Source organism: Melospiza georgiana, chromosome 1, assembly GCF_028018845.1.
Source record: "Melospiza georgiana isolate bMelGeo1 chromosome 1, bMelGeo1.pri, whole genome shotgun sequence".
In the NCBI taxonomy this organism is placed as follows: Eukaryota; Metazoa; Chordata; class Aves; order Passeriformes; family Passerellidae; genus Melospiza; species Melospiza georgiana.
Window position 1 is genome coordinate 67,824,214 of NC_080430.1, and position 27,953 is coordinate 67,852,166.

A 27,953-nucleotide genomic window follows, 5' to 3' on the forward strand; every position below is an offset into this window, starting at 1 on the left:
GAAATTACAACTTTCAAGGTATAAGGCAGAAAAACCACATTTACTAACAACTACTCGAAAAGATATACACAAACCTGCCCACTACAATGAAGTCATCTGCAGGTGTTACACCAGCTAGAATGTGACTTCTGACAAGTCCTCTTTTGTAGTGCTTCACACTCAAACAAGCAGTCTAATTCTACAGACAAAATCCACTCAAAAATGTAATTAGAAAATCACTCAGGTCAAACATTCATATCAAGACTGGTTATTTTATTTTTCATCTGTGCAGTCAGTTAAAAGAACAGTAGTGATGAAAACAGACAACCACAGAAGCTTTAGGTACAGTTTTGTAACACTGAAGAAGCAAATGACCACACTGAACACATTCTTTATGCTGGTCATTTCCAAATGAAACAGAAGGACATACACAGGTCTAGTTCAGTGTAAAACCTGATATTAAGCAGCAATGTGATCACAAATTGCAACACTGTCACATACAACACAGGAAATTACTGCTTATTCAAAGTTACATAGCTCCTGCAACAAAGATGATATGACTGTATTTAAAATAAGAACCCAAAATACATTCAAGATAACGGCTGCAACAATAAGGCAATCGATTTAAAAATAGATCCCACTAAACAAAACAAGACCAACCTGTTTGTTGCCTTCATAAGGTTTCAGACTTGGATGGGTGAGTTCAAAGTTAAGTGCTTACCCACCATAACATTTCAGAAGGACATTGGTAAGAACACCTGAAGACATGAGTATATTGGACTGCCAGCAATCACAACCCAGGTCTTATCACAAGCACATGTCCCACACACGCAGCTTCGCTCTTACACGTTTGCATCAAGTGCCCCATACAAAGATTTCACTACGGTTTCCTTCAAGAAAAATTAAGCATTGACAGAACACATTAGCATTTCAAAATTCTTCCAAACCACTTTATATTATATACCTTTGGCCTGCTACTAGTAAGATCATTAAAGCTACACACTAGGGAGACAGCATTATTGGCAGCTATGTCACAACATTAAAAAAATAGCATCAGCTGTTTAAGAAAAGAAAGAGACTGAAAATAACTTGGGGAGTGAAATGTACATCTACAGACGGCATGGAGGGGAGAAGGAAATTGTTTGGCTAGAGCAGATGAGCTACCCAGAGGTTTCATGTCCATCTTATTGCATATTTGACCAGTGTCCTCATTCAAACCCATATGGATTTCTCCTTCATTATCTTGCTCCAGAGTCTTGATTGTTGCACCTTCAGAGCTACCCTAAACTAGCCATATATATTGCCATAATTTCACATTTCTTCACAGCTCCTAGAAGCAGGAACTAAGTTACTGTTTCTTTGCCAGGGACGCTATAGACCTCAGCCTTTTGCTGTCTTCTGTACACTAAAGTCTAGATAAAGTGAAGTGCAGTGGAGTGTCAATATCCTATGTCAGTACAGAGCTAGTTTATTTGTAAGCTGTATTAGCAAAGCTTAAGACAAAGATGCTAATTTCTTCAGAAAATTGTCCCAGTATTTGATTAGCATTGCTAGGCTGGAAGTCTCACCATGTGACAAGACATAAGCACACAAGAAAATCGTGACATTAAGTTATGTGAGGCAAACTGGAAGCAGCAGGGAATAGAATCTGATTGCTTCTGCTCAGTTTGAATAAATGGGAAGTTTACTAATTAAAGGAAAAAAAACGAAAAGAAAAAACAATCAACCATCATTAGACATTCCCTTGCCAGCACGAAAGACAGAGGAGGAAACAATCAGTATTTCAACATGTTTACAGGATATGTGCATAGCACTGCCTAATCATGCTTCAAAACATAACCTTATGCTTAATATATACATGCTAGCAAATGAAACAGTCTTTTGGACTCCAAACGAAAGTCAGGGCTGATCTGTCTTACATATTTTAATACCGAAACATCTAAATGATTTTAAGAAGTGAATGGCCCTCATTGGATTTTGATCTCTATCCAAAACTGACAAATTAAAACATAAAGGCACTAACAGAGTGCTCTTTTCCCAGATGTAGGCCTACTTGATGAAAAACCTAAATGCTGCTGCTTTCAGCCATATAACTGAACCAAACCACAATTTGGAAGCCACAGGTTTAAACTTCTTAACAGCTAAAAATACAAGATCGATTTTAAAGTCCTGATTAAGTTTTTATACATGGAACAATGATCCAAACACTACCACATATCCAAACTTTGAGAGAAAACTGAAGCTGTTCAAGATGAGACCTGTTGGTAGTTCTCTCTCATACACACAGAGGTGGTTACATGCATGCTCCTCATCTTTACAAAATCTCATGCATCAATCTTCAGAGTTCCTAGATACACGGAAGTGGAGCACTTCGTTGTGAAGTGCAATGTCAAAACAGCTGCAGAACTCATCCTCAGAGAAAACAGGAGCAACTGCTGATTACTGGTAAAAATCTGTAAGTCCTCCAGCAAACATGAGGTATCGAATTCCCTGCTGGAACACTGTCAGAGTGTCCCAGCAATATCTGACAAACTGCTAAGAGAGCCTTAACTGCTTCAAGGAAAAAAAGTTAGGTTAGATACCAAACACCTGACGTTAAGGTGTACAAGGAGAGCTAAGAGAAGGGCTCATTATCCAAATACCAAAGATGACACTTCAGAATATTAAACAGTGAGCAGTGCATAACCCAGACACCTTCCTGTCTTCAGCACAGGTTGGACTTGGAGTAAGGTTCAGGAAAAACATTCAGAAGCCTAGCAGGACTGTTTAAACTATAATCCTTCTTATATACCAAAACCAAGAAAAAAGGTCTTGTTACCCAATTGCTTTCTTTGCATCTCCTTTTTTAAAAAAGAGGAGATAATAAAAACCTCCAAATCAAGTGCACCTAATAGAGTTTTTCATATTTCATTTATACTTTTTATATATACAAGAACTTAACTAAAATCTCACTTTAGAATACACTCTAAAGCAGGATATTCTTTCAACTGATTTTTTAGTTCACATGCTTTCTCAAGGTTGAAAAAATATATATATTCATATACAGCTAAGGAAATAAAACTCAATTTCATTATATGTAGTTACAGTGCTGTAAAGAAAAAATAATTTATAAACTATTTTAAGTCTGAAATATTTACTATGTTCAGACTAATGCAAAGGCTAAGCCTATGGTCCAGGACCTGTTCTTCATCTGCGTGCTGAGACGTGAGACTGGAGATACAGGAGCTCAGCACTTTTGTGATGGAGATTTCTCTCTGCCCCTCCCTTCTTCCAGTACTCTGTGACTTGCTGCCGAAGCCCTCCCCGAACCTCTACTGCAGGAGCATCATCCATTGGTAGCTCAGAAGTAAAGGTCCACAGGGATCAATGGTACCTCAGGCCAGTTTCTCAGTGAGGTCACACCACTGAAGGACCCAGTGCAGAGGTGTGACCCATTCACAGTTTACGCAGAAGTTCAGTGGATACTTTAAGTCGTGTCTTCCGTAGGTGCCCTTCGCTGCCGAGCCGATTTCTGCCTCCCTCTCTGAGGCGAGGGTGGAGTTTCCTGTTCAGTTTCGGCTTCTGAAGGCTCGTTGTCTCCCTGCTGGGACCCTGTATCACCTATCAATTCTCTCAGGAATTTGAATTTAGACAGGAACAATTGCCAGACCACATACCATCCTGCAGGAGAGAGAAAAGAGATACTGCTTAGTTACTTCATACAAATTGATAGTCAGCTCGATGGCAAAGTGTATCACCAAAGGGAAAAAAAAATTTTGATCAGCTCCCATCCTCTATTTGCCACCCCCAACAGCCCTCCACAGCACATCCACTCCTTTTTACAGTCCTGTAAAAACCAATTCAACTTCGTCAAGTTCGTCCTCATCCAGAAGCAACATTTAAGCTCCAGGAAAAGCCCTACACATTCCAAACTGAACTGCCACAGCAAGCAGGTGGGTGATCACCATCACACAGAGAAGGGTCTTAATGGTCAGGAAAAAAAGAAGTCCTGTGGTTATATCTCAAACAAGGACTCAGGATTCATTACACAGGGTCTGTGAAAGCACTAGAATTTCTCCCCTCACCCAGCAAACATTCCATTCTGGAAATCACATTTTAAAAGTTGCATTACATAATCAGTATTAAGCACACTTACTCAGAGCCTCAAATTAATATCATAATTTATAGTAAATCCTATTCTGAAATGGACAAGGTCTTCCTTATGTTCACTAAAAGACCACATCCCCCAAATTCAATGAGATCCCTCATCGTGCCGAAATCCCACTAAGTAAAATTAACATTCTGCAGTAAATCTATGTTCTGCTCCACTGCTAAAATACTCTAGATCCCAAAATTATGCAAATAAAAAGCTGAGATGGCCACATTTCTAGAATCTATCTTAAAAAATACTTAGATCCACCTGCTCCTCCTCCTCTGTCTTGTCTAAGTGTTTTTGTAACCGGTAGCCAAAAAAACTAGAAAAAGCAGATATAAATATATCTAAACCTAAGCCAGAATCTTCATTTTAAGAGAACCCACCAAACAGGAATACAACTTCTCTGTGAAATACAGTTAAGTGGAGCAAAATTTAAACAGCTCATTGAAAATAAATGCTATACAAACATCGTTTGCAACACCACAACCCATCTGCCTGCACAGAGCTATATATTTAATATTCCCATTCTCTGTTTAGAAGGTCTTGCCAGCTATTCAAGCCTATACTGCTGACCTATTCAGATATAAAGAGCCCTGTTTTACAGAGCTAGGGAAAACTGTCCTCCCAATTACACAGCTTCCAGCAGAAGCAGACTTCTGGGAATGGATAACACGACATAGTAGAAAGGGGGGAGAAAGACTACCAACTAACTAATAAATAAATAAATAACACTTATATAACCACAGCACCTCTGTATTTCTTCCTCTTCTATAATCAGAGTCAATACAGGCAATCCACTCCTTATGACAAAAACAAGATCCCACCCTTCTCCTCCTTCCTGGAATACTTTTTACATCCTGCGGTTTTTTAATTTCAGTAACTTCTCTGCTCCTGAGGAAATTGAAGAAAAGCTTCTATATGAAAACCTTTTATGATCTAAATTAATTCCTAGAACCTACACAATATTTTCTTTCCCATGAATACCTAACCCCTTAAATGACTTATGATTAAATAGAATCTGCTGTCCCGCAAATGTATTACATTCCCTTGCACCTAGAAAAAAAAATTGATGGTAGATGGCTGGGTTTGGTTTCTCTTTTCTTTCAGAACTAGAAGTAAAAATTGAGCTAGCAGCTCTTTGAAGGTTGCTTCCGTTGAAAGAGGAGAGGGAGGAGGATGAGGCAAAAATATTCAGGGCATTCCCAGAAGGGTTTTAGGGCACTTTTCAGAAGCCTGACTTGAGTATATTTGGTGTGAATAGATATCCCATTAAAGGAGGTATTTTAACTTACGCTAAATAAAGTGAACTACATGCTTCCTCTATCACTGCAAACAGGTTACTTAACACCCAGAATCACTACGGGGTGTGTTTTGGGGAAATACTAAAGAACATAGGAAGTTCATTTGCACTCTCAAGAAAAACAGCACTAATTTCTTTTCAGTGTTTGGTCTGAGTTAGAGAGCAGAGCAGAACGGTCTAAGTATCCAAAACCCCAAGTGCCATAAACAAGATTTTGGAGTTCTCTAGCCTCAGACTACAAACAAGACAGTGTAAATAAACAGCCAAGGGAACTGCTTCTAGCAGGCAAACAAACAGACCAGAGGTAACAGGCAGGTGAAACAAACCACAAGACAGCGGGTTGAAAAGAAAATTACAAAAGGCTAAGCCAAAAGCATTAGTGGGAGGGCAACCAGGCTTGAAAACCAGAACAAAAAACCTCACAAGGTCTCCTAGCCTGTACCAGAAACCTTTAGGTATAAAGTAATCAAAGTAGAAAGATTTCTTTCACTTGCTCTAGTTACTGTCCCAGCTTGGATGGAAAGCTAAAAAAAAAAAAAAGCCCAAAACAAACACAACTTGTCCAAATTAAGTTTGCACTTGCCTCTTCAGCTGAGGCTCCCTGTCCCTAAATAAATAAGAATTTCCTTGGAAATAACAGGACTACTAAAGAATAAATTATTCTGGGAATAGAAAAAAATCTCTCCAGCAACAATATCAGCTAAATACATCATTAAACAAAACCACACAGACACAAAGCCTGGAGGCAGATTCACATTGTCTCTGAGAAATTAATAGAAAATGCATTGTCTTCTGATTCATTCTCTTAAGAACACTGCAAAATGGTAACACCCGTCACTGTGCCATACTGAAGAACTGCAAGTTACATAACTGTGTTTAAAAAAAGAAAATAATTTTAAATTTAAAATACACACACAAGAAAAGGAAAATGAGCATCTCAAGGCATTCCTTTCTGTATGTGGCTCAGTTTTGCTTTGTGGGCTTTTTGCTGTAGAGCTCTTCCTGGACACGTAAGTGACACCATTGGTTTGCACCTCTAACACTTCCACTCTGTCCAGGTAAGCTGCTCTCAAAGAAGCAGGTTTGGCTTCACCACACACAAAACATTTGATTAGAATCACTCTTTCAGTGCTTGCTTTATTTTCTTTAGCTATTTGATTTACCTTTTAAAATCATCCTTAGCTTGACTGAGCCTGTGGAAGCCAAACAGCACACCCACAACCTGCCTTCAGCAAACAAGCAGTGATGACACACAGACTATAACACATAATATTTCTACACTAACTGGTGAAAGAAGTTGCCTCTCAAAGCAGTAAGCCAGATCAAACATACATCAGCACAGTGCAAAGCAGGGGATCCAGCTCTTGATGTAGCACATACCTGAATTCAGTGTTACAAAATCTAAGCTACCAGCAGCTAGGCAAAAGAGCAGCACCCAGCCTTGCAGAGTTTAGTACTTATTAAAAGCTGGGTGCCACCACCTCAATTCAAAATGCCACAGCCAGATGCCATGCAAAGACACATCTGGTACTGTGCCATCAGTATGTCAACCCCCCTCTAATAAATCACAATGCAATGTGTTTGTGAAGGTGGGGCTGTGAGTCAAAGCCTTTGACTAACTCATAGAGGATGTAGGTAACATCCATGCAATTCAGATGTTAAACAGATTTTATGTTTTGACTAAACTTCATCAAAACTGCTTTTTCTGTTACTTCCCACATCAGCTCCCAGTTCTTTGTAAAGGAGAAAGAAACAGTGATCCAACTACAAAGTTACTCCCACTCCAAAAGTGAGGGATAACAAGTCTCAGGCCCATCTACTTCATTCACCTTTCACTGCCTTGTATGCAACAGCTGAGTTTTCTTTATTGGAGCACATTTTCCTCTTCCATTTGAATCAGGAGAAGCAAACAAAAGAAAACCCCCAGGGTTAATATGGAGCACTGAGTAAAAGCAACTTGATCTTTCTTATGTGAAATAGAAATGAAACCAAGAAAGGCAGGATGGTGATGCAGTAACTGCAATAACAGCACAGAGAAGACTGAGCTTCCAGTTCTGACACTGCTGTGCAATTCCTGTGTAGTTTTGCAAGATCATTTTACTTCTTTGTCCCTACTGATTTGAAAATAGGATCCTATCATGCCAGAACATGGGTACTAATTTAAAATTGGGGTATCACCATGGTGAATGTTGCCTATATTCAAATGCTGAAGTATCCATCGCAGAAAATCCTAAACAGCTACAGCTAAAAAAAAAAAAAAAAAAGAAAAAAAAAAGAAATAAAAAAAGGGGAAAAAAAAGCATGGAGCTCTTGAGATGCTAACCTGCAATTTGGGAGAACAAGGCTCTTCTCTGAGCTCTGTTAGATAACTCCTGCAACCATGCACAAGTCACTTCATGCACATCTCTGAAACAGTGCATCTCTCGTACACTGCCCTAGTGGATAGCTTTGCTATGGAGAGGATCAGCCTGAAGGAAGCACTACTCTGACACTGGGATAACAGAGGACATCTGGTGACATGGTGCTTGGCTCTGCACAGCTCCATAAACCTGCTCCCACTTAATGCAACACTAGCACTTGCTGATTGAGCAAAAGGAAATTTGCCCTCTTCTCATCTCCCATTTACAACTGTTTGAAAACTCAACTTCAAATTAAAGGATATTTTCTCTTTACGAGTGGTCTAATCAAGCATGATTTTCCTCATCTGTTAAGGTATTTCCCAAGAATCACTCCTTGAAGATAGTTACCAAACTGTTTAAGCAAAGCATTAAAGAAAAGTTATGCAGGCAGAATTTAGGGCTGAAATGTTTTCCCATCTGCAACTGAACTCATACTTCTGAAGTGAACCACTCATTCATTTCAGCACTTAGAGTTACATGATTTTTATTTTAAGGTTGTATGTCTCAACCCGCATTTCATTAGCCTCTTTTGACAAATGAGATGAATGCTTCCATCTGTTCCAGTGAAGGCACTTTGGCAATTTCACTTGGCTTCATGCATTGCTACACTGGGAAAACAGAAAAAATACACAGAGGTAAGCAGTACCAGAGTTCACCTTGGCTGGTATTTTATTTTATCCTATATCCTTGACTATGCACAAGTTCCTCCCATCTCAGAGGTACATGGAATACACAAAAGCAGCAATAAGACCACCAGAAAAAGAAAATCAGAAAAGGTGGGAATAAAAGAAGTGGGATCAAGTTATCTTAGTTCCACTTTTAAAAGAGCAACTGAAAATTTGCTGTGTTTACAGTACCTCAGTGGTTTCTGTGTCAGATGTGATCAGTTTACAAATGCTAGCTGCAAGCCTCTCGTGCTTCTCAACTAATTCAGATTAACACTGAAAGTAGCAGTTGCCAGCATTCAGACATGTTTTAAAGAAAAGAAAATCGGGTCATTTATTCAAAGTACATTTATAGACATAAATGCCTAATTCACATTGCTGAAGAACCAGTCAAAATAACTTCTGATAATTTGTGCTCTGAATTTTGTCTTCTCACGTTGAAAAAAAAAGGTAAAGTGAATGTTTTACTCATTGTTTAATAGCCCTTATGACATTATATGTGGAGGTACAGCAGAAATCCACATGATCCTGGATATTTAAGTTTATTACTCTCTACAGGCAATCACACCATGAGTTCTTTTATGAGCCATTCAAATCCAAGTCCCAGCTCTTTACACTCTTGACCCTTTCTCTCAAGGCTGTTTCAACACGTCTTGTCAGATTGCTGGAAAATATCTTCATCATCAGATCAGGCTTACTCCAGATTATATCCAGCCCTTCCTGTGTCAGATTTGTCCATTAATTTGTATGTCTCACTGGCTGGCTTTTGCTCACATCCTGTCCCACACAGCACTCAGGCAGTTTCTCTGCCACCTTCTCACCTGGATGTTGCTACTTTTTCCAGCCTTCCCAGGGAAACTGCCTGTCACTAGCACAGATAAACAATTAAGTTCAAAGTACTCTTTTTTTTCCCAGTAGTGTTCTTGACACTGTTTTCCTTGAATATTTTCTGTGCAAGAGAAGTTAAGTGGTATAACCAATATTAATTAATTAATAAATGCTGAGTGATGAAAAAATAATTACAAATACTATAAATCCCTATCAAATCCCACTGAATCACTTCTAGCATGGTAATAGTTCAATTCCCTCCCCAAAAAACCCAATTAATGTATCAGCTTCCTGTGTTCAGTACACCTGAAATCTAGGTGACTTTTAGCAATCATTTTATAAAGTCTGACACTGATTAAAGTAAAATACAATGAAGGATTCAAAGCAATGTATTTATGGAATTTAAGATGAATGTCCAATATGTAACTCCAAACAAGCTTAACTATTTACAAGCCACTTAAAAATAAAGTTATTCATTGCTTCTGCTTTCTTTAACCAAGAAATCACTAGGCAAATGATTATGTTATCAGCCAAAGTTAAAGCTTAGCATTCCAATTCCACTTGTCATATACAGACAAAGGCAGAAGGGCCTGAGGAAAACGATGCTTGTTTCTGAGTTTGAACAGTGCTTGCACAATTGTATTACACTTTCAGCAAGATAGTAAACAAAGATCTTGTATTCATACTTCTATATAAAAGCCCTAGCAATTACCAGGCTGCATCTTCTAACAGTTGAAAAGTGGCCAGTCAACACCTAATGAGGGTAGAAAAACATGAGAGAAACATGAATAAAGGTCTGCTCAGGTCACTGTTTAGTCTGTAACAACAGACAGTACAGGACATGCAGGAAAAGAGCATGAGACCAAGTGAAGTACAGCCTTGCAGTTCCAGTTATCAGCATTTCACAGATTTCCTCACCCAAGATCATGACCAAGACATTGACCTCTCTTCCAGGAATTTAAATGGCAGAAGTTTCAGCATACAAAATATTCCTTATTAACGAGCTTGCAAATTATTTCCCCATAGTGTAAAAGAAAATTTTTTGTTTTCAGCCTGTTGCTTGACCATTTAACTTCATGTACTCCAACTCCTCTGCAATGATGACATTTCATAACGCTTCCCACTTCACTTTTGACTTGCTAGTCAGTGATATACCACCACCCCTTCTCCAGTCACCTATTTTCCAGGCTTGACAGATCCAACCTGTTTAGAGCTTCTTCATGCAGGAATAATTTCACAGCTCCAACAAAGAATTGCTATGGAAACCCTATCTTTTCAAAAAGAAACTAGGATTTCATTTTTTTAATGAGGTAATACACTTTAACAAGAAAATACACTGTGTGAGACACAGACACATGGATGATTCCTATAGCAGCATAATGACATTTTCTCTTCTATTTCAGGCTTCTGAAGTTTGATTGCCTGTTTGGTAGCTACAAAGGATTACAGAGATATTTTGGAGAAATGCTTGCAATTACTTCAGCTAATCCCTTCTTTGGGATAATAGCAGCTCAGTTTGGTTCCATTATATTTCTCCACACAAATTACATGTGTAAAACTTTCAGTTTCTACATGCCTTACTTCATACACTTGACTTCACTTCCCATATCCCCATCCAGTCCCTTGATAATGCAAAATCTCTCCACAATGCTTTGTCATTTTGACAACGATTAGCATTTTTTAAACTATTAAACATCAGTCTTCACTTTGCTCCCTCAGTTTTTCAGATACCCCTTGTAAACACACCTGTCACCAAGGTGCCAGGTAGGCTTATAAGTGATTGTAAGTCTCACAAGCCTCACATCACCTTTTATGGCATAGCTTGAATTTGCTGGTGTGGTTTTTGTTTGTTTGTTTTGAGAGCTGCAAGTTCTCCATATTGACCACAACATTCACACACTGCACTGCTGATTCCTTCCAGGAACTCCCAAAAGACCTGCAAGTCATCCCTTCCATTGAAATAACCTTTCTCTCTGTGTACTAAAAAAATAAAAAGAATTTTACAAAAAACAGCCTTGGATGAATCATCCAGTCCGACCATTCACCAAGCATTGCCACTGTAACCCCTAAATCACTAAACCATCTCCCAGCGCCACATCTTAAAAAACCTCCACGGATGGCGACTCCAGCACCTCCCTGGGCAACCTGTTCCAATCCCCAACCACTCTAACAATGAAAAAATATTTTCTAATATCTACTCTAAATCTCCCCTGTCTCAGTTTAAGGCCATTTCCCCTGGGCCTCTCACTGCGTGCACAGCAGATGGACCTCACTAGAGCCTCATGTCAGGTGGTTGTAGAGGCTGAGGAGATCCCCCCTGGCCTCTCCCTCTCCATCCACGTAAGGAAAAACCTTCTAAGAGCTGTCTTCAGCCAATTCTAGCAAACAGATGTCAGAACGTGAGGGATGCCAGTCCCAAGTTTACTTCCTGCGCTCACTGGCATTTCAGACCCGTGCATGTAGATGCCGCACAGGGTGACTGCTTTTTTTTTAGTGAGCCCCATCACTAAAAAAGCCCTCATTTCCAGAGAAAACGGCGAATTAAACAGCGAATAAGGCTCTGGGAGCACCTCAAGGCTGGAAACGACTCGGGAACAAAGAGAAGAGGGCGCTGCACAGCACACACGCTCCCCCACAGGCCGGGGCACGGTGCCCTTTTCCTTCCCGCAGTCAATCCGAGCCGAGAGGAACCAGCACAGACTGCGAGCCCGGCGCGGCGCTGCGAGGGCGGCCGGGGGGCACCAGCACCGCCCGCCGCAGCCGGGCTGGCAGCCGCCGCCCGCAGCCCGGCACTCACCGCACAGCATGAACAGCAGCACGCAGGCCAGCGTGGCCACGATCACCAGCAGGGTCAGCCCGACGCTCTGCCACATGGCGCGGCCGGGGGCAGCCGGCAGGACCCGGGCCGGGCCGGCGGCCCCGCTCCCGCTCCTGCTCCTCCTCCCGCCGCCGAGGAGCCGGCGGCCAGGCGGGGCGGTGCTCGCGGAGCATCGCGCTGGCGCGGGGGGTACGCGAGGTGTGCTGGGAGCTGTAGTTTGTCTTCCTCCGCAGCCGTCGCAGCGGAAGGGCAATCCCCGCCAGCGAGGACTACAAGTCCCAGTGCGCCCTGCGGCACGGCGGTGATGGCGGGGGCGGTGAAGGCTGTGTGAGGGCGGGGGGAGCGGCGTGTGGGGTAAAGCCCCGAGGCGGTGGCTGGAGCTCCGAGTGGGGCAGAGTTCCCGTAGGACTCACGGAGAGGTTACTCAAGGCCAGGTTGGCTGGGCTCTAAGCGGCCTGATCTGGTGGAAAGTGCCCCTGCTCAGAGCAGCGGGGGTGGAACTGGATGATCTTTAAGGTCCCTCACAACCCAAAGCATCCTATGATTTCATTGTTCTATAACTTAGATTTAGGGATGGGGCAAACTGATTTCTTAATCCTCCTTCTGAGTCTTGCCATTACTGCCTTCCTTCTCCCTCTTGCCCTTCCACCCAGTGGAATCGTATAAAGGGACAACAGGAATATCCAGGCCTTAGTCAAGGAAGCGATTTTACCAGCGAACCCGGCATGGTTCGAATTCCACCTGGCCTTGGCTTTTGCCCTCTGATGACGTGGTGGTGGCACATCAAAGCTGGCCCTTCCCACTCAGAAGAAATCTGAGGAAATAATGTCTCTCAGAACTGTGATATGATCTTTATTGTGATATGGACTTCGCTGTTAGCACTGGAATGAAGTGAAAATTTTCCTTTGTAGCATGCTGGTTAATGTTTCTAAAACTACTGGAAACGTGTGTAAATCCACTACTACAGAAGCTTAGTTTCCCATGGGCATGCCAACATTGTAGTGACACATCAGAGAAAGCTAGTCCAGTTCTTTGTTTCTTTTATGTAGTATTTTAAAATCTTAAGTGAAGATTAAGCGAAGCTAAGAATTCTTTGTTTTCCTGGACTCTGAGCATGCCACATGCCTCCTCCTTCCAACATACCTGTAAACCAAAATTACCTGCATGTGTGGTCCCCCATCCATATCCTTAAATCTGCTGTGATTTCACCAAATCGACCTAGAGTTCTTTCTTTCTGATCCTAGCCTTCTTTTCCCAACATTCCAAGCCCTGTTTAATACTCTGCCTGGAGTATTAAACCACTTAGCTTGTCTTTTGCAAGTATCATTTAATTTGAAACATGTTTTCTGTTATTTTCCAAGTTTTAACTTTGACATGACCCTGATCTTTAAATGTTATTACAAGTCTCGCCTCAGCACTTGTTACATATACTTAAGCAAGGTTTCTTTTGTATTACAGGCAAAGCAAAGTAGTAACAGTTGCTACCATATTATTTTTGAAAAATAAGCTTCCTCCTAGCTGCACTGTTCTGTTTCTCTGATTTTTTGCTTACCATCTGCAGTTCTCTGGATATGGGACTACTACCTTCTCATTTCTGTAAAATAGCTGTCAAATGTAAGGGCTACTAAAATAATCCAAATATGCCATTCTATGCTTCCAAACTGCTATAATAATAGTAGCAATAGGTTCATTCACATCACATCCCCAAGCATTGCAGAACCACACAGCATTCAGAATTGAAGAAAGAATTAATCTGGCAATCCGGTAGTTTTGGAGCAATAAATGTACATGATCCATGTATATAGGCCTTAGATATACATGGTTATCTATCTATCTATCTATCTATCTATCTATCTATCTATCTATCTATCTATCTATCTATCCATGGATCATACATTCAAACATATATAGTACTGCCCCAGGCAATATGGAATTTCAGGCACACAGTGATTCTTGGGGCGTCCTGTGTCTTGTTCAGGGCCAGGAGTTGGATTTGATGATCCTGATAGGTCCCTTCCAACTCAGCATATTCTGTGATTCTAATGGACTATGAAGTAAAAAATGAAAACAAGTAGTAATTAAAGTTCTAATATGTTCTGTACAGGTTGGACGCCTTCTAATCAATGTATGTTTAGTTTGGAAAACCTTAATTTTACTTATTTATGTTGTCCCTTTCTCTAGTTGATTCACCAGGCTAGTCACCTTGTTGTAGAGGGCCATCAGGTGACTTAGGCATTATTTCCTGCCCATAAATCTATTTTGACTAATCACAATTACCTTGATCCCCATGTTTTCAGAGACCACATGAATTCCAGGAGGATTTCCTCTATGACCTTTCCAGGGACTGAGATGAAGCTCACAGGCCTGAAGTTCTCCAGACCTTTTCTTGCTCCCCTTGAAGATAGAAGAGTTGCTTGGTCTCATCCATTCTCCTAGAACATCTCCCAGTCAGCAGCCTATTTCAAAGCTAATTGAGAGCAGCCTCACAGTGACATCAGCCAGCTCTCTCAAGGACACAGCCTCTCAGGCCCTGGGAACTTAAGATATTTCCATTTTGTGTATGTGTTCCCTAACCTAGTCCTCCTCCACTGGGGATAATTCTTCCTTGCTCCATTAGACTTTCCCTCTAATCCCTTGCCTGAGACTGCTGAATGCCAGTATGGGTGAACTACTGAAATTGTCCTCAGGACAGACATGAAAAGGACTTCCTGGCATAATGACCAGGGAACTTCAATAGGAGATAGATGTATAGGTGGGATGTAATTGGGGGTTACACTGTAACTAAGCCATGAGATACAAGAAGAAACTTTTCCTCCTCCAACCATTTGGTCAGCACAATCTTTGTTATCCTATTTTTCCCAATACATGAAATAAACCCTTTCTTTTGAGCCACTTTGTGTCAGTTAAGATTTATATGCAGATCTCCATATGAATGAAAAAACCCCAAACATATTACATGTATTTTACCTAAGACTTTTCTTCAGATGGAAGTTAAAGAACATGAATAAATGCACATCTATGCCACTAGGTATCATTTCATGTGCTAATGTGCCAAAAATCTGTACAATAGCCATGGTGATGCACTTGGGATAGGTGAGCTGCAATGTGGACATGGTTATTTTTCAAAACTCCATAAAATCACACAAAAGAAAACAGAACTACTGTTGGACACATGAGGTTTTCTATTCACTGAAATTCAGATAAAAGGTTACTTACACAAATTTAATCTTGGTATATTCTTAAGTGTATATGTGTGATGCGGAGTCACAAAATTGGATCTAGCTCATCCATTCCCTGAGGAGGATGGAATAATCTCACTCATGACATGATGACCTTCTCTCCATCCTCTCGTTACATGCTGCCTCATACTATCAGTATTCCACATTGAACACTTTTTCCTGTGATGCTCAACACTGATCGATCTTCCCCCATCTTCTCTCCATGTGTACAACCACAGACACACCGAGATATATTTTGGGGGCAGGGAAAAGAGGATGCTCAGGCCATCAGGCCGCAGAAGGACTGCAGCAGCACCAGACTGCAGTGAGGGGGCACTCAGGGGGCCTCTGCCCAACAGTGCTCCAAACCACGGGCTGGCTCACTGCAGCAGCATTTGGCATGTTTCCTCACAGCAACGAGGCCCCACAGTGCTGTGAATAAGAAAGATAAAGACTCTTTAGCTCAGGGAAGAGGGCTGCAGATGCTGAGGGCACAAACCTTATTTTCAGGGTGTGAGAGCTGATGCATCTGGACCAACCAGTTGTTTCACAGCAGCCAGTCAAGCACTGTTTGTGTTTGCATAACAGGACAAAGGGAGGGATCTTATCCCTCCTTCACCTGGGAGAGGGCTGAGGCTGACAGACACATTTGAAATGTCAACTGATTGTTGATTGCCCCTTCTGGCCTGCTTGTGAGCGGGCATGTGGGGAAAATCTCATGCCTCCCTTTATTTGTAGCACAGCTTTTGCTGATGTCGGGTCCTGCTGCAAGTGCTCAGCACTTCAACAAACCCACACTTGGTTACCTAGAGGGAGACAGCAGAAGGAAGAATGAAATCATTGACTAGCTGTAAAAACTTATATGTAAACAGCATAGAAATTATTCTATATAAGGCATTTATTCTTGTCCTGAAAAAGAATTTCAGCCACTTAAGTTTGTTTTTTCTTTTTGTCCTTTTCCAGATCCTTGCATCATTCATGGCCTCCTGTTTGTTTATTATCATCTGCACCCTGCATTGATGAAGTGGGAGTGTTGCCGAAGGCTATTATTGCAAATAAGGCTTAGTAAAATGAATCTGGGCAGGAAGAGCAAGTTAAAGTAATCCAGGCAGTTTTTGTTCTACAGTGTCCTAATTTTTTAAGCCTTCTCTTGGCACATATAGTATCTCTGAACTGGCAACCATATCAACTACTGGAGCCAAAATAATGTATAGGAACTTGACTGCCTATCAGTTGTACTCTAGAAGCTGGGCAGATAGTTACAGTTCATGCAGAAAATGCAAATTGTGGCCCTTTCTGCTATTCAGAATATACTCATTGACCTTCCCACTGCTGATTTTCTTTTGGCATTAATACGCTTCTCTTTTCCCGGGGTGGGAATACAGAGTAACCCCTTCCTTCCACCCCTTTCTCTCTGTGTTACACTGTTACTCATGACACTGTGAACTCTTGTAGGCAGACATATGTATTTTGTGGATAGCAAGACCATGGTCCCAAGCTGAGACCTCCACAAGCTAGCCTAACACCAAATACTGGTGGCTGTAAGAGAGAAAATTGACGTTCACCCTCAATTCCCAGCTGTTAACGCCAGCAGGTTCCTCGCAGGAGACATGCAGGCAGCGAGGAGCTACTGTCTTTTGTAACAACTCAGCTTCAGTATTTGCTTTGGAGCCCTCATGCTTTTCCCAGTTCTTGGCTGACTTAAATGAACAGCACAGACTATTTGTATAAAGATGATAAGCCTAAGAGGGATGAGAAAATTCTACTTATGTTAATTTATAGAATATACAAAAATACATAACTAAGCTGTATCTGTGACTGCAGCTGAGCACTTTTCCTGTTGCAAATGCTTTCCAGCTTTAGCCAAGCCCTGTAAGAGTAAATACCAGCAGTGATGGTTTGTGTCCGAGAGAGGGTGCTAAAACAAAATATTTACTACAAAAACTTCAGAGCTCCACAATTGCTCAATTCAGTGCTTCTACCTGCATAAATTTATTTTGACTTAGTTTTTATTTTACTTGCTAGCAGTTGGCAATTTAATGAGGCATTGGCTTTACGGACATATTACACCAGCTGTAGTTTCAAAGCTGAAAATAACATTTAGAAAGAACTAACCATACCAGAGAAGTACAAGGGAACAAACTTCCAAATTTTCACTTCAGCCTAATTACTCAGATTTGGTTGCATGCAGTTTCATTACTGACAGTTCTGAGTTAACAAAATTAACAAAAGTTAACTGAAGGAGGAGATATATAGGTTCGATATACAGAAGAAATTCTTTACTGTAAGGGTGATGAGGAACTGAAACAGGTTGCCCAGGGAAGCTGTGGATGCCCCACATCTGGCAGGGGCCAGGGTCAGGTTGGATGGGGCCTTGAGCAAGCTGTTTTAGAGAATGGTGCCCCTGTTTATGACAGAGAGCTTGGAACTAGATGATCTCCAAGATCCCTTCCAACCCATTCTATGATTCTATAAAATTCTGTCACACTGATCTTGTAACTCCCCATGGTGTCACTAGCAAAATTGAAATCTGCAGGTACATAACCATTGTTCTATGCCAAAATATTAGCAAAAGAATGGAAATAGAAGAAATGTATTCTCTTTCATCTGAGCTAGATGCTCAGAGACAGAAGAGACATTTTGCCAGTGAATTAGATAGAGGCTGCTGGCAGAACAATTTTGTGAAACAGGCATGTCCTGAGTTTAAATCCCAAGCTTTGGAAGAGGTCATGGTCAGGTCAAGAGCAGTGACTGCTAGCAGGTGATGTGGTAGTGGGAGACAGAAAGGCTTTTCTTTCCTGAACTGAAACTTTTTCCTGCTGGTTGAAACTTAGTGGGATCTAAGCATTGCTAATAGTTGGCTGATCAGTGATACCTTGTCCACCCTGTTTCCTACCAAGCTGTAAGCCCAGTGGGATCTGTCAGCTCTGAAGTCATTGCAACTCAAATGTGCTTTTCCTAAGATGTAGAGATACCCAAAACCTGACTGGACACCAGCTTGGGCAGCTGGCTGTAGGAGACCCTGCCTGAGCAGATTGATTGGACGAGATGATCTCCAGAGATCCCTTCCCACCTCAACAAGTCTGTGATTCTGTAAATTAGGTAGTTTGTGATAAAATACAACCTAGAACCACCCCTAGACCAGCAGTGCTCAAGCTCAGTCCCTGTGGTATTGTACTTTGAACAGTGGTGGTTGTGTAACAGCATTGCCCCAGAATGAAGTGTTGTTTAAACTGCCTCCTCTTACTCTGCCAGTTTTCAGGGAATTTCAGTTGGAACTAAGCAAGTCTATTTGTCCATATGTCAACTTATTTTTCTGCCTTTTATCTCAGGACAATGTGCTGCTCAACAATCACTGAAAGCTGACTGGCAGAGGTCTGCTCTGCTTAGTGCCTGGGATCTAAATAAATGCATGGCATCACTCTCCCTACAAAACAGATGAATCCAAATCCTGCCACAGCCCTTAAATCTCCAAATTCAGGTCATTAGAGAGGTGTTAAAAATATCCATAATGCTATTACAGCTTCTCTTAGATGCCACCAGAATCCTATTTGTTCTTCACTGGAGACACTATTGTTTTTCTAAAAAAGAAAGTTGCTACTGTAGAAGGAAACTAGTTAAGGAAGAAAAGTATCAATTAGTATGAATATAATTTTTCAGGAGAAAGGAACTGAATAAATTAGAAATATGACATCTTTACCAGACTTGAACATAGGTTTCCTTTCTGTTTTAGACAAAGAATAGCAAGAATAAAGACAAAAATACCTCGTATTACTATATTTTTAGGTCTAGATTTGGTTTGGCACACTAACCCAGATTATTCTGGACTATAAAGAAATTGGAATAAAAATTGTGAAGCCAAAGCACTGCAATTCACAGGGTCACTTCTATGTCAGTCAGCTTCCAAACTGTTCCTCCCTCTACAGCACCTAAAGAGTGACAAGTTTTTTGGATAAAGAGGACAATTTTCTCTTTAGTGAACAATTTCTCTGTGGGAAAAATAGGTATAGAAAGTATTTCTCCTCAGTATTTCAACATTGTTCGTAATGACGAACAAAGAATTAAATGAATAACCTATGGAAAAGATGAAGTAGGGGAAAGGTTGGCAGGTCAACCTCAGGAATTGGGGCAGTTAGTTTGGACTAACATGCTGGAATTTGGAAGCTTGAGCAAACAGGTTTGTGTCTGTAAAAGTGGGTTAGAAATTACATAAGTACACGCTTTCACATGAACTCTTGGCAGTATCATTTCTGGGCAGGCAGCAGCCCCAGGAAGATCATCATCCTCGCTGCCTTTGGTGGACCTCTGTGTCCAAGAGAAAGCAAGGGCTGAAGTAGCACATGGAAAAAGAGCCAATCAGGAAGGAAATATCAAATTCCTGAACATCAGTGCTACATTTTTGACAAATACAGCATGTCAGTACATCAAATACGCTTTAGTTTGTGAGGATGACACCAGTCTTGCACCACACATGCTCTTCTTGTCTTATTTCCACTGTTTGTCCCACTGATGTGGAAACACATCTCTGAGCTGTTGTCAACCAAACTATGAACACAGAATTGAGAAGGCAGAGATGGAAGTGCATGTATGGATATGTAATTTCTTGACAAATTTTCCTTTAGAAAATAAAAATAAAAATGAAAAACAGTAATAGTTTTAAAGAAATATTATTTTGATCTCTTTATTAAAAGCAGCGATAAAGAAGCAGGAATTTTTCAACCTATCTTTGATAGCTTAAATAAATGTTTTATAGTAGTTGTAAGACTTTGTTACCACTTGGAACAAAAATGCTGTTTGAAGGTGTGAGATTTTTGTTTGGTTGTTACACCAAGCACAAAGCCACTTCCATCCCTGACTCTTTTTCTGTTGTGTGTCAGAGGCTGAGTTGTGATGGGATCAGTAGCTCCTGCTCTGTGTGATTTTTGTTTCCCTCCTAGCCAGCCTGAACATTTTCTTAGCAGTCACTCCCTAACAGACAATGCCTCCTTGGCAATGCCACAGTTGGAATCACGGAATCATTTAGAGACCTCTGAGATTATTGAGACCAACGGGTAACCATTCCAAGTGGGGGATCTCACTTCGGCACAGTGTGTGCAGGATTCAGGGCTCCAGATTAGAGAAGTTCAGCTTGTAAAAACGAGTGCTGGGCCACAGAGCAAACCCAAGCTGAATCCAACAGATTCAGTGACTCTGTCTGCTCCCAAAGCGGCCCGACAGTGAATTGAATCTTCCCGACAGGGTGGATTCCAACAAAGGCGAACGGCCACCATCCGCCGTGACAGCTGGGTGGGTGATGGAACAGCCCCGCTTGGCTCTCCCCTGCCCGGATCCCGCTCCCCTCCGCCTCCCCACGGCCCGGCTCGGCTCTGCCCGCACCGCGGAGCCCCGGCCCTCCGTGCTGCCCGTGCCCGCCCTCTCACGACGGGGGCGGGCGCTCCGGGCCCGGGGAAGGCGGTGCCTTATAGGGCGGGCGCGGGGCCGCGCCTGCAGAGCCGCCGATACCCTGGACAGCGCCGCGCCGCCACCATGGTGAGTGGGGGACCCCCGAGTCCCCTCCCCGCGCACGCACATCCCCCGGGCCCCCTGGCCCTCTCCTCCCTGCCCCCGCTCCACCGGGGCCGGCGGAGAGAGCCCGCTGCCCGCCCGCCCTCCACCCCGCCGCTACCCCCGCTGCTGCGGGCCGCGTTCGGGCGTGATTTTTCGGGGGGAAGGGGGAGCACGGCCTCAGATGCCCCCAGCCCCCACGGCAGGCACCCGAGCCGCCGGCGCGGGTCGGGTCGAGCGGCTGAGCTTGGGCATTGTAGGGAAGGAGGGAGGGACAGAGGGAGCTTTGGGGAGCGGGGAAGAAGGGATGGGGGACAGGGAGCCCCGGGGGCAGCCGCGCAGCACCGGGAGCTCGGCGGGAGCGGGGACAGGCACGTGGAGGAACGCGGTCCTGGGTGGCGGGAGGGATGGATGGAGAGAGGGAGCGAGAGATGGAGCGCAGCCCCTGGGCATCCATCTCCCCCGCTGCCCTGCGCCCTGCCCCGCTCCGAGCAGGTGCATTCTGCTCTACCCCGAGGTGCGTTTGAGCGTGTTACATAAACCGATTATTCCCGTTAATTTGTTATCTTAACAGAAGCTCTTGCTTTAGCCATGCAATCTGTAGTGGAACACTTCCTCTTTTTTTTTTTTTTTCTCCATGTAATGAATGAACAATGGAGTTTTAGATTCTAGTTCAGCATTTAAAAGAGTTAAAGTGGAACAATGAAGTCACCTATTTAGCGACCAGTGCCGATTCCCCACAGCACATTGTGTCTTTGCAGTCATAGTAACTTTCCCAAAGGGGCTCATCCTGTTTATAAACAGCAATGCATTAAGTGTACCGCCGACCTTACAAAGTAGGACACTATCAAAGAAGTGGTTTGCAGCCTTAAATTTTGAGGCACATTGGGATGAATAAGTTGGCAAAGCTTGTTGTATCAAAAGCTTGAGACATGATTAACTGAGCCTAGTTTTTGTTTTATATGATTTAACAACAAAAATACTTTCCCCCCCCCCCCCCCCCCAAAAAAAAAGTCTTTTCATCACATATAGTAAATTGAACCAAAATTGGTTTGGACTCTTCCTTCCCCCATAAATCCAGACATTAATAATATCCGAATAGTCATTCTATGAATTAACTTCAGTCCTCTTTCTAAAAGCCATGTGTACACATGCTGTCAGTCTGAATCTGTTTCTCCTGTGTATTCTATTTGCCACCAACTCACTTTGGGATGATAGATATGAGAAGACCCTATTGAAAAGACCTGAAATGGTACAGTAGTTTATGCTGCCTGAGCCCCCTTAGAGTGGTATAATTGAATTTCTATTTCCTTTAAATTTGGAATATAAACACAAAAGCTATGACTAAATTACCACAGCTGCACAAAGACTTAGTGAATGCCAGCCATTGATAATGTGTCCCTTGTGGCAGAGGAAGAAGGTTACAAAGATACCTGGTGTTGCAGAAGGTAATGTACATTATTTATCAGTAATTGGTACAGGTAATACCCAGGTGCTCAGGAGTACTGAGGCAGCAGGAAAGAAAGGTAAAATATCCAGAACTAGTTAAAGTCTTTCATTCTGATTCCTTCCAGGACTGAGATGAAGTCAGTTATACTGGTGCAAATCAAGGAAGCATTAATTGGTAACATAGGCATTGGCAACCTCATACCAATGGAAATTATAGCTGAGACCTACCCTTAACTCCTTCTGGTTCCTAGAGCTGTTCAATTAACCTTGACATTTTTCTTGAAATGGCTGGAAGCAATAACCAGAAGTCGCCATTCAGAGCTACATGTGGGTTTGGATTAGCAAATTTTGCGCTTCTGTATGTCCAGTAATCTTAGCATTCAAAAGTTGCTAACATTTCCCAAGCTTTGTTACTCATACATAAAGGCATTCTGAGGAAAGAATTGCCAATCTGAGAAAGTCCTTGAAGTAGTATAAAGGCTGAAGGTTACTTTGGAAAGAGTGTCTTTGGAACAATAGCTCCTGAAACAAATACCTGAGCTATTGATGAAAGCTGTTGCAGTGATGCTAATGCAGGGTTAAAAGTTACAGCACATCGATTTCTAGATGGACCTGGAGCTTGGGGGCAAGGGGTCATGGGGACATTGGAGTATACTACCAAAGGTAGCAGGACCAAATGTAGGACAAACAGATTTTTGGCCCAGGTGGTGGGAACATTGATTGAGCATTCGCTTCACTTGTATAGAAATAGAGATAAGCAGGCTTATGTTGCTAGTGTCCTTTAAACTCAACTGAGAGTTTTTTCAGCATCCTGGGTGTTCAATAATCACTATTATTTGTAGAAAGTTGCATAAGAAAACTTTTTTGTTTGTTTGTTTTGAAACTACATTTTGCTGAAGCAGCAAACCACTGCCATCATAAAGCATTTAGTATTTCCTCATCATCCTCACCGTATGAGGGCAACCACAGTGGCTTGGTTCTTCTGTTTATGTAGTTCACTGCAGCTCTCCTTGCTTCAGTGAATCTAGGTCAAATTACACTGGCTCAGGATTTGGCTGCACCCTTGAACTTTAAACCGATTACACATTTTGATTTGTCAGTGTATTTTCCATGGGGTCAAATCCCACTTTCATGGGGTAAGAGGGTGTATAGCACTGCACAGTCATGGCAACTTATGCTTACAAAGAGACTAGGTAGCACTAAGATAAGCATAAACATGAGGACTGTATTTAGATATTATAGATCCTTTGCCAGTATCTATACCTATACAAGAATCCAGTGGTAGAAGGAGAGACAGAAGCTAGAATATGCTTTTCATTTCCTTCAGAGGTTTTGATACCCCTGTAATCTGAAGTCAACACAGAAAGACACCTAACTCTTCTAAGCATTCATAAGTGTCATGGCCACCATATCAGGATATGGACCTTGGTGTGGGCATACACTGATTGCAGAACATATGCAAAGAGCCCTAGAGAGAGCAAAAAATGCCTCTTCTTTGTTGACTGTAGCCAAAGTAAACCCCTGTCTCATTGTCCATTGGTGTTTGTTAGTTTCTCTGAATACTGCATGAGAAGGATGATTGCAAAGGCGATGTTCTAGCCACTGAACAGTGGCACACAAATTGGAAGAAAATGTTTTTCATCAGACAGAGATCAGCTCAGCACAAATACCTGATGAGCACCGCATCCAGTGCTACAGCACCCACCAGATCTCTCCAGCTCCAGCAGAGTGAAGAGGGAATGGATTGCAGCAGCCCTGCCATCCAGAACCAGAGCAGCAAGGCAGGGGTTTGCCAGCTGACACAGAATTAATGGGCTATGAGAAAACCTGCCGAGAAGCTGCATATAGAACAGGAAAGATAGGCTCTGCTTGCATAGAAACTCAAGAAGAGACACTGAATCCTTTGGCACACGGTGAAATTGATTAGGGAAAAAACCTTCCAGGAACTGTAGTAAGAGTCCACCAATTTATTTGCATTCATAGTTACAGATATGCACAGACTAAAACCTGCATGCCCTTGGTGTTGATCCCTCTCATCTCTAGGAAGCTCCTCTGATTATTGAAGACTGATCATTGTATCTTCATTACAAGCAGTCTGATCTGTGAAAAAAGCACAGTCCTCTTGTGCATCAGGAACTCGATTTACATTCATTTAACTTTATAGCATCGCTTGACTTTATTGAAGAAAAAGGTTAATCATAGGCAAACACTTTAAGTTGGAACCTCTGACTCAATGAAAAGTTGGGGAAAAACCTGCAATAGTATTTTCTTGAGGCATTAGTAAAGTCCAAAGTAAGGAATGTATAAAGGGCTGGTTTATTCCCTGATCTAAGCAAAATTCAAGTGTAAATAAATAGAATAACATCATAATTCTTCCCGTGTTTTGTTAAACACTGCCTGTAAAACTGATTTAAAAGCTGAGACATTATTAAGCATTATTAAGAGTGTCTGAAGTCTAAATTCAATGATAAAATAATATGTCACAAGTGCTGTCTGATTTGTAATTACAGAAGGTAACAGAGAAGGGAGGGAAATTATGGGGATGGAATTAAGTGCACAACTGCTTGTTCCAGCCAAGAGCTGCTGGGATGAGCCTGCCTGGTGAGGCAGTGGTGGAAAGGTACGAGGAGGACTGCCCATCTCTGACAGAGAAGAAACAACCCCAGGACTGTGCAGCTCTGTCACATCATAAATGCCACACTTCAGAATTTGAGTACACCAAATTAATCAGCCAATTTCTGAGTGCCTGGCAACAGTGGAGCTTGTAAATCCATTGTCTGGATAAACCCTCCATGGCTTCCCTTGTCATATGCTAAATACACGGGCCACACTATCTGAGTGACTGCGTCTTTACCCATGGGACTGCTGCACAGCTGACAAGTAGAGTAGAATGTGAAATGAAGTGAATATTTATGACTTCTGTGGGGCATCTTATCTACTTAATTAAAAGCAAAAGCCACTTTAAGTTTTTGAGGAATAGATAAATTCAGATTTAGCAGTGTAATTAGAATTCTTTACATCTTCAAGAAATGACGACATTGTATTGCTATTAATACTGGAAGTATTCTGACTTGAAAGTCTAACAAGTCTAACAAGAACAGAGTATAAATTTAAAATATTAAATCAATTAATCAATATATTTAATTAATTAACTAAATTAATTAATTAAAATAAAATATTAAATTTAAAATATTGAGTTCATCTAGATAATGACTTTTAAACTGCCCTGAACTTCCTTTTTTTAGTCAAAACTGACTGTGATAAAGTGGTAAAGGTCAGGACCCCATAGTGAAAGAAATCACAGGCTCTCTGGTAGAAATTTGTATACAAAGATATGTAATTAGAGAATAAAAAATTAAGATCATTACCTTTTCATCATTGGTTGGAGAGATTTTGATTTTTTTCCCCCTAAGGAGGACAGATATGGAAATGAAGCAAGAAATAGCTCATATTCTGTGTCATCATTTGAAAACCAAACCCAGCAAGAAATGGAAATTAGAAGTGGGGTGACCAAGTTTCAAATAAATATTCTAAACCCAAGCATTAGGAGCCACAACCAAACCATTCTTCCCTTATTTCTTAAAGAACTTCCTACAGGATGCTCGTCAGTAGTCACCATTCGTGAAGCTTTTTAGCCAGCAAAGACAATGTGGTACAGCAGCCTAACAGGGGGACTGACTTACACACATGATAAAAAGTCTGCAGCTGTTGTTATTTTCTCTAGGTGACAATAACTGGGGCAGTTTACAGACATTTTGTATCATTAGTGCATTACCATGCAGCGCAATCATTAGCATTTTTATTCTGAGGAAAGTGTCGGTCTGGGTGTTTCCATGGTGTAATGGGTTTAAGAGTCTGGGCTTTAAAATTCCAGTTCTGTGTGGATTAAACTCTAGGATACCCACTGTTGGGGCTGATGGAGAAAGGGAGCTAATTAGCTTGGGCACCCTCTTATCCTGTGCCAGCAGACAGTGCACTGTTATTTGGGTTTCATACAATTTTAAGAAGAAGTGTCCTCGGAGTTCATTAGGGTTCATTTAGGGTTTTAAAAGAGGAAAACTGAGAATTGTTTTGGAGGAGGAGACATAAGAGGACTTCCATACCCTCTGTTTTCTTCTTTATTAAGCTTGAAAATCAACTGTCATTTCCTTTCCTCTCCTTGTGCCGTCTTCTTTAAACATGACTGAAGTCCAAAACATAAATTAGCATTTGAAATACAGGGTTTTGCCCTCCAGGATTTAAGGGAGAAATGCAAGGAAGAAAAAAAAGTTAAGGACCAGTTTATAGGAGAAGATATTTCCTTCTTTAATTGTTGTTTTGTGTTCTCAAGTGACACTTTGGAAAGCAGGCATCAGTTTCTGTTTCCTTATTTCCTTATATTACACTTGCATTTTCACATCCAACTAGAAGTAAAACAAGACTGTTTCTTGCATTTTTCTCTAAGCATGGATAAAACTGTTCCAAAAAGCAAAGTGCCTTCAAATTGGCAAGGAATAAATGGTTGGCAAACTTTTTGAGAGTGATTTCCTTGTCAGGGAATTGGCACATCTCTTGGTATGGCAGTTCTGAATATTACTGTCCACACCTGCTTTCTCTCCCATTGCTGGCTGCAGCCAGCCAAGTTACTTTTACTGGAGTTTAAAAGATTAGCTGTGAGGTTGTGCAAGGTCTGATCTGATAGGAGTTGGTATTTGTGCCAGAACCATGTTTTACTGTGCACATGATGTAATTTTTTTCAGAGTTTGTCAGTAGTCCATGCAATGCCAGGGGTAAAGATCATGAAGTCTTTATATGCTTTTATATTTATATACTTGTCAATTTATTGTTTAAATACCTTTATATATAAAGTAAATTTACACAATTTGCATTGTGACTGGCTACTCAAAATTATCCTCCTCCCCAAATTCAGATGCTTCTGTGATATGAAAAATACCCCATGCAATGGGATATTTTTTAGAACCAGCTGCATCTGTCCTCTCAGCTGTTAGTATTATGTGTCTTCCTAGGGTAGCATTTCAGTGTTGCTTTGCTGTTACACCAGACTGTACTGTGGATTTAAATCTTAAAATCAGCCCTTCATACCTAGGAGTACTCACTTGACTCGACTTCTTTACAAGGCATAGCTTTTAATACTGACAGAAAAGTATGCATGAAGCCAGACAAAAACTCCATATTTTCAAGTTAATGGAGGAAAAAGAAAAATCAAAGACTTAGAAAACAAGTGTATCAGAAACCAGTTCAGATTAGCAAAGTCTTCATAGGTTCCTTTCTTCTTCCCACTTCCTGCTGCTACTGAAAGCAGAAATGAGAGATGTCTTCCAGCCAACAGTGATCATTCTCCAAGTAGTAGACAGCTTATTTATGTGAGTTACCTAAAAAATCCAAATCTTCTCCCAAAAATTAGGTACATCCACTGAAAAATGTGTTAGAAGAATCTGGATTCACCCTTAAAAGCAACATTGGAAATTTTTCCTGTTGGAATACTGGAGCTATTGGCTTTATCTGGCAGCTTGATGATTAAGAGCCATGAGAAGGAGCTGTTCAATCAGTCCTTGCCCAGAACCAGGAAAATTAAGTACATCACATCTCGAGTTTTGTAGTGTTCTTTTCAATTTCCA

The 27,953-nt window shown here is 41.5% G+C and overlaps 2 protein-coding genes across 2 annotated transcripts in view; one reads left to right on the forward strand and one right to left on the reverse strand.

Moving 5' to 3' along the window:
* Positions 1-237: 237 nt before the first annotated feature.
* SMIM13 (small integral membrane protein 13) lies at positions 238-12,264 on the reverse strand. Its single transcript, XM_058039552.1, has 2 exons — positions 12,104-12,264; positions 238-3,639 (listed from the first exon to the last, which is right to left on the reverse strand). The coding sequence occupies exons 1-2, from the start codon at positions 12,177-12,179 to the stop codon at positions 3,446-3,448; spliced, it is 270 nt and encodes an 89-aa protein (XP_057895535.1). The 5' UTR covers positions 12,180-12,264; the 3' UTR covers positions 238-3,445.
* Positions 12,265-20,797: 8,533 nt separating this feature from the next.
* The window catches only part of ELOVL2 (ELOVL fatty acid elongase 2), a 51,377-nt gene continuing 44,221 nt past the window's right edge, over positions 20,798-27,953 (forward strand). Inside the window, exon 1 of the mRNA XM_058034407.1 lies at positions 20,798-20,871. Within this exon, the coding sequence (XP_057890390.1) occupies positions 20,869-20,871 (3 nt within the window). The 5' untranslated portion in view covers positions 20,798-20,868. The remainder of the gene's footprint in view (positions 20,872-27,953) is intronic.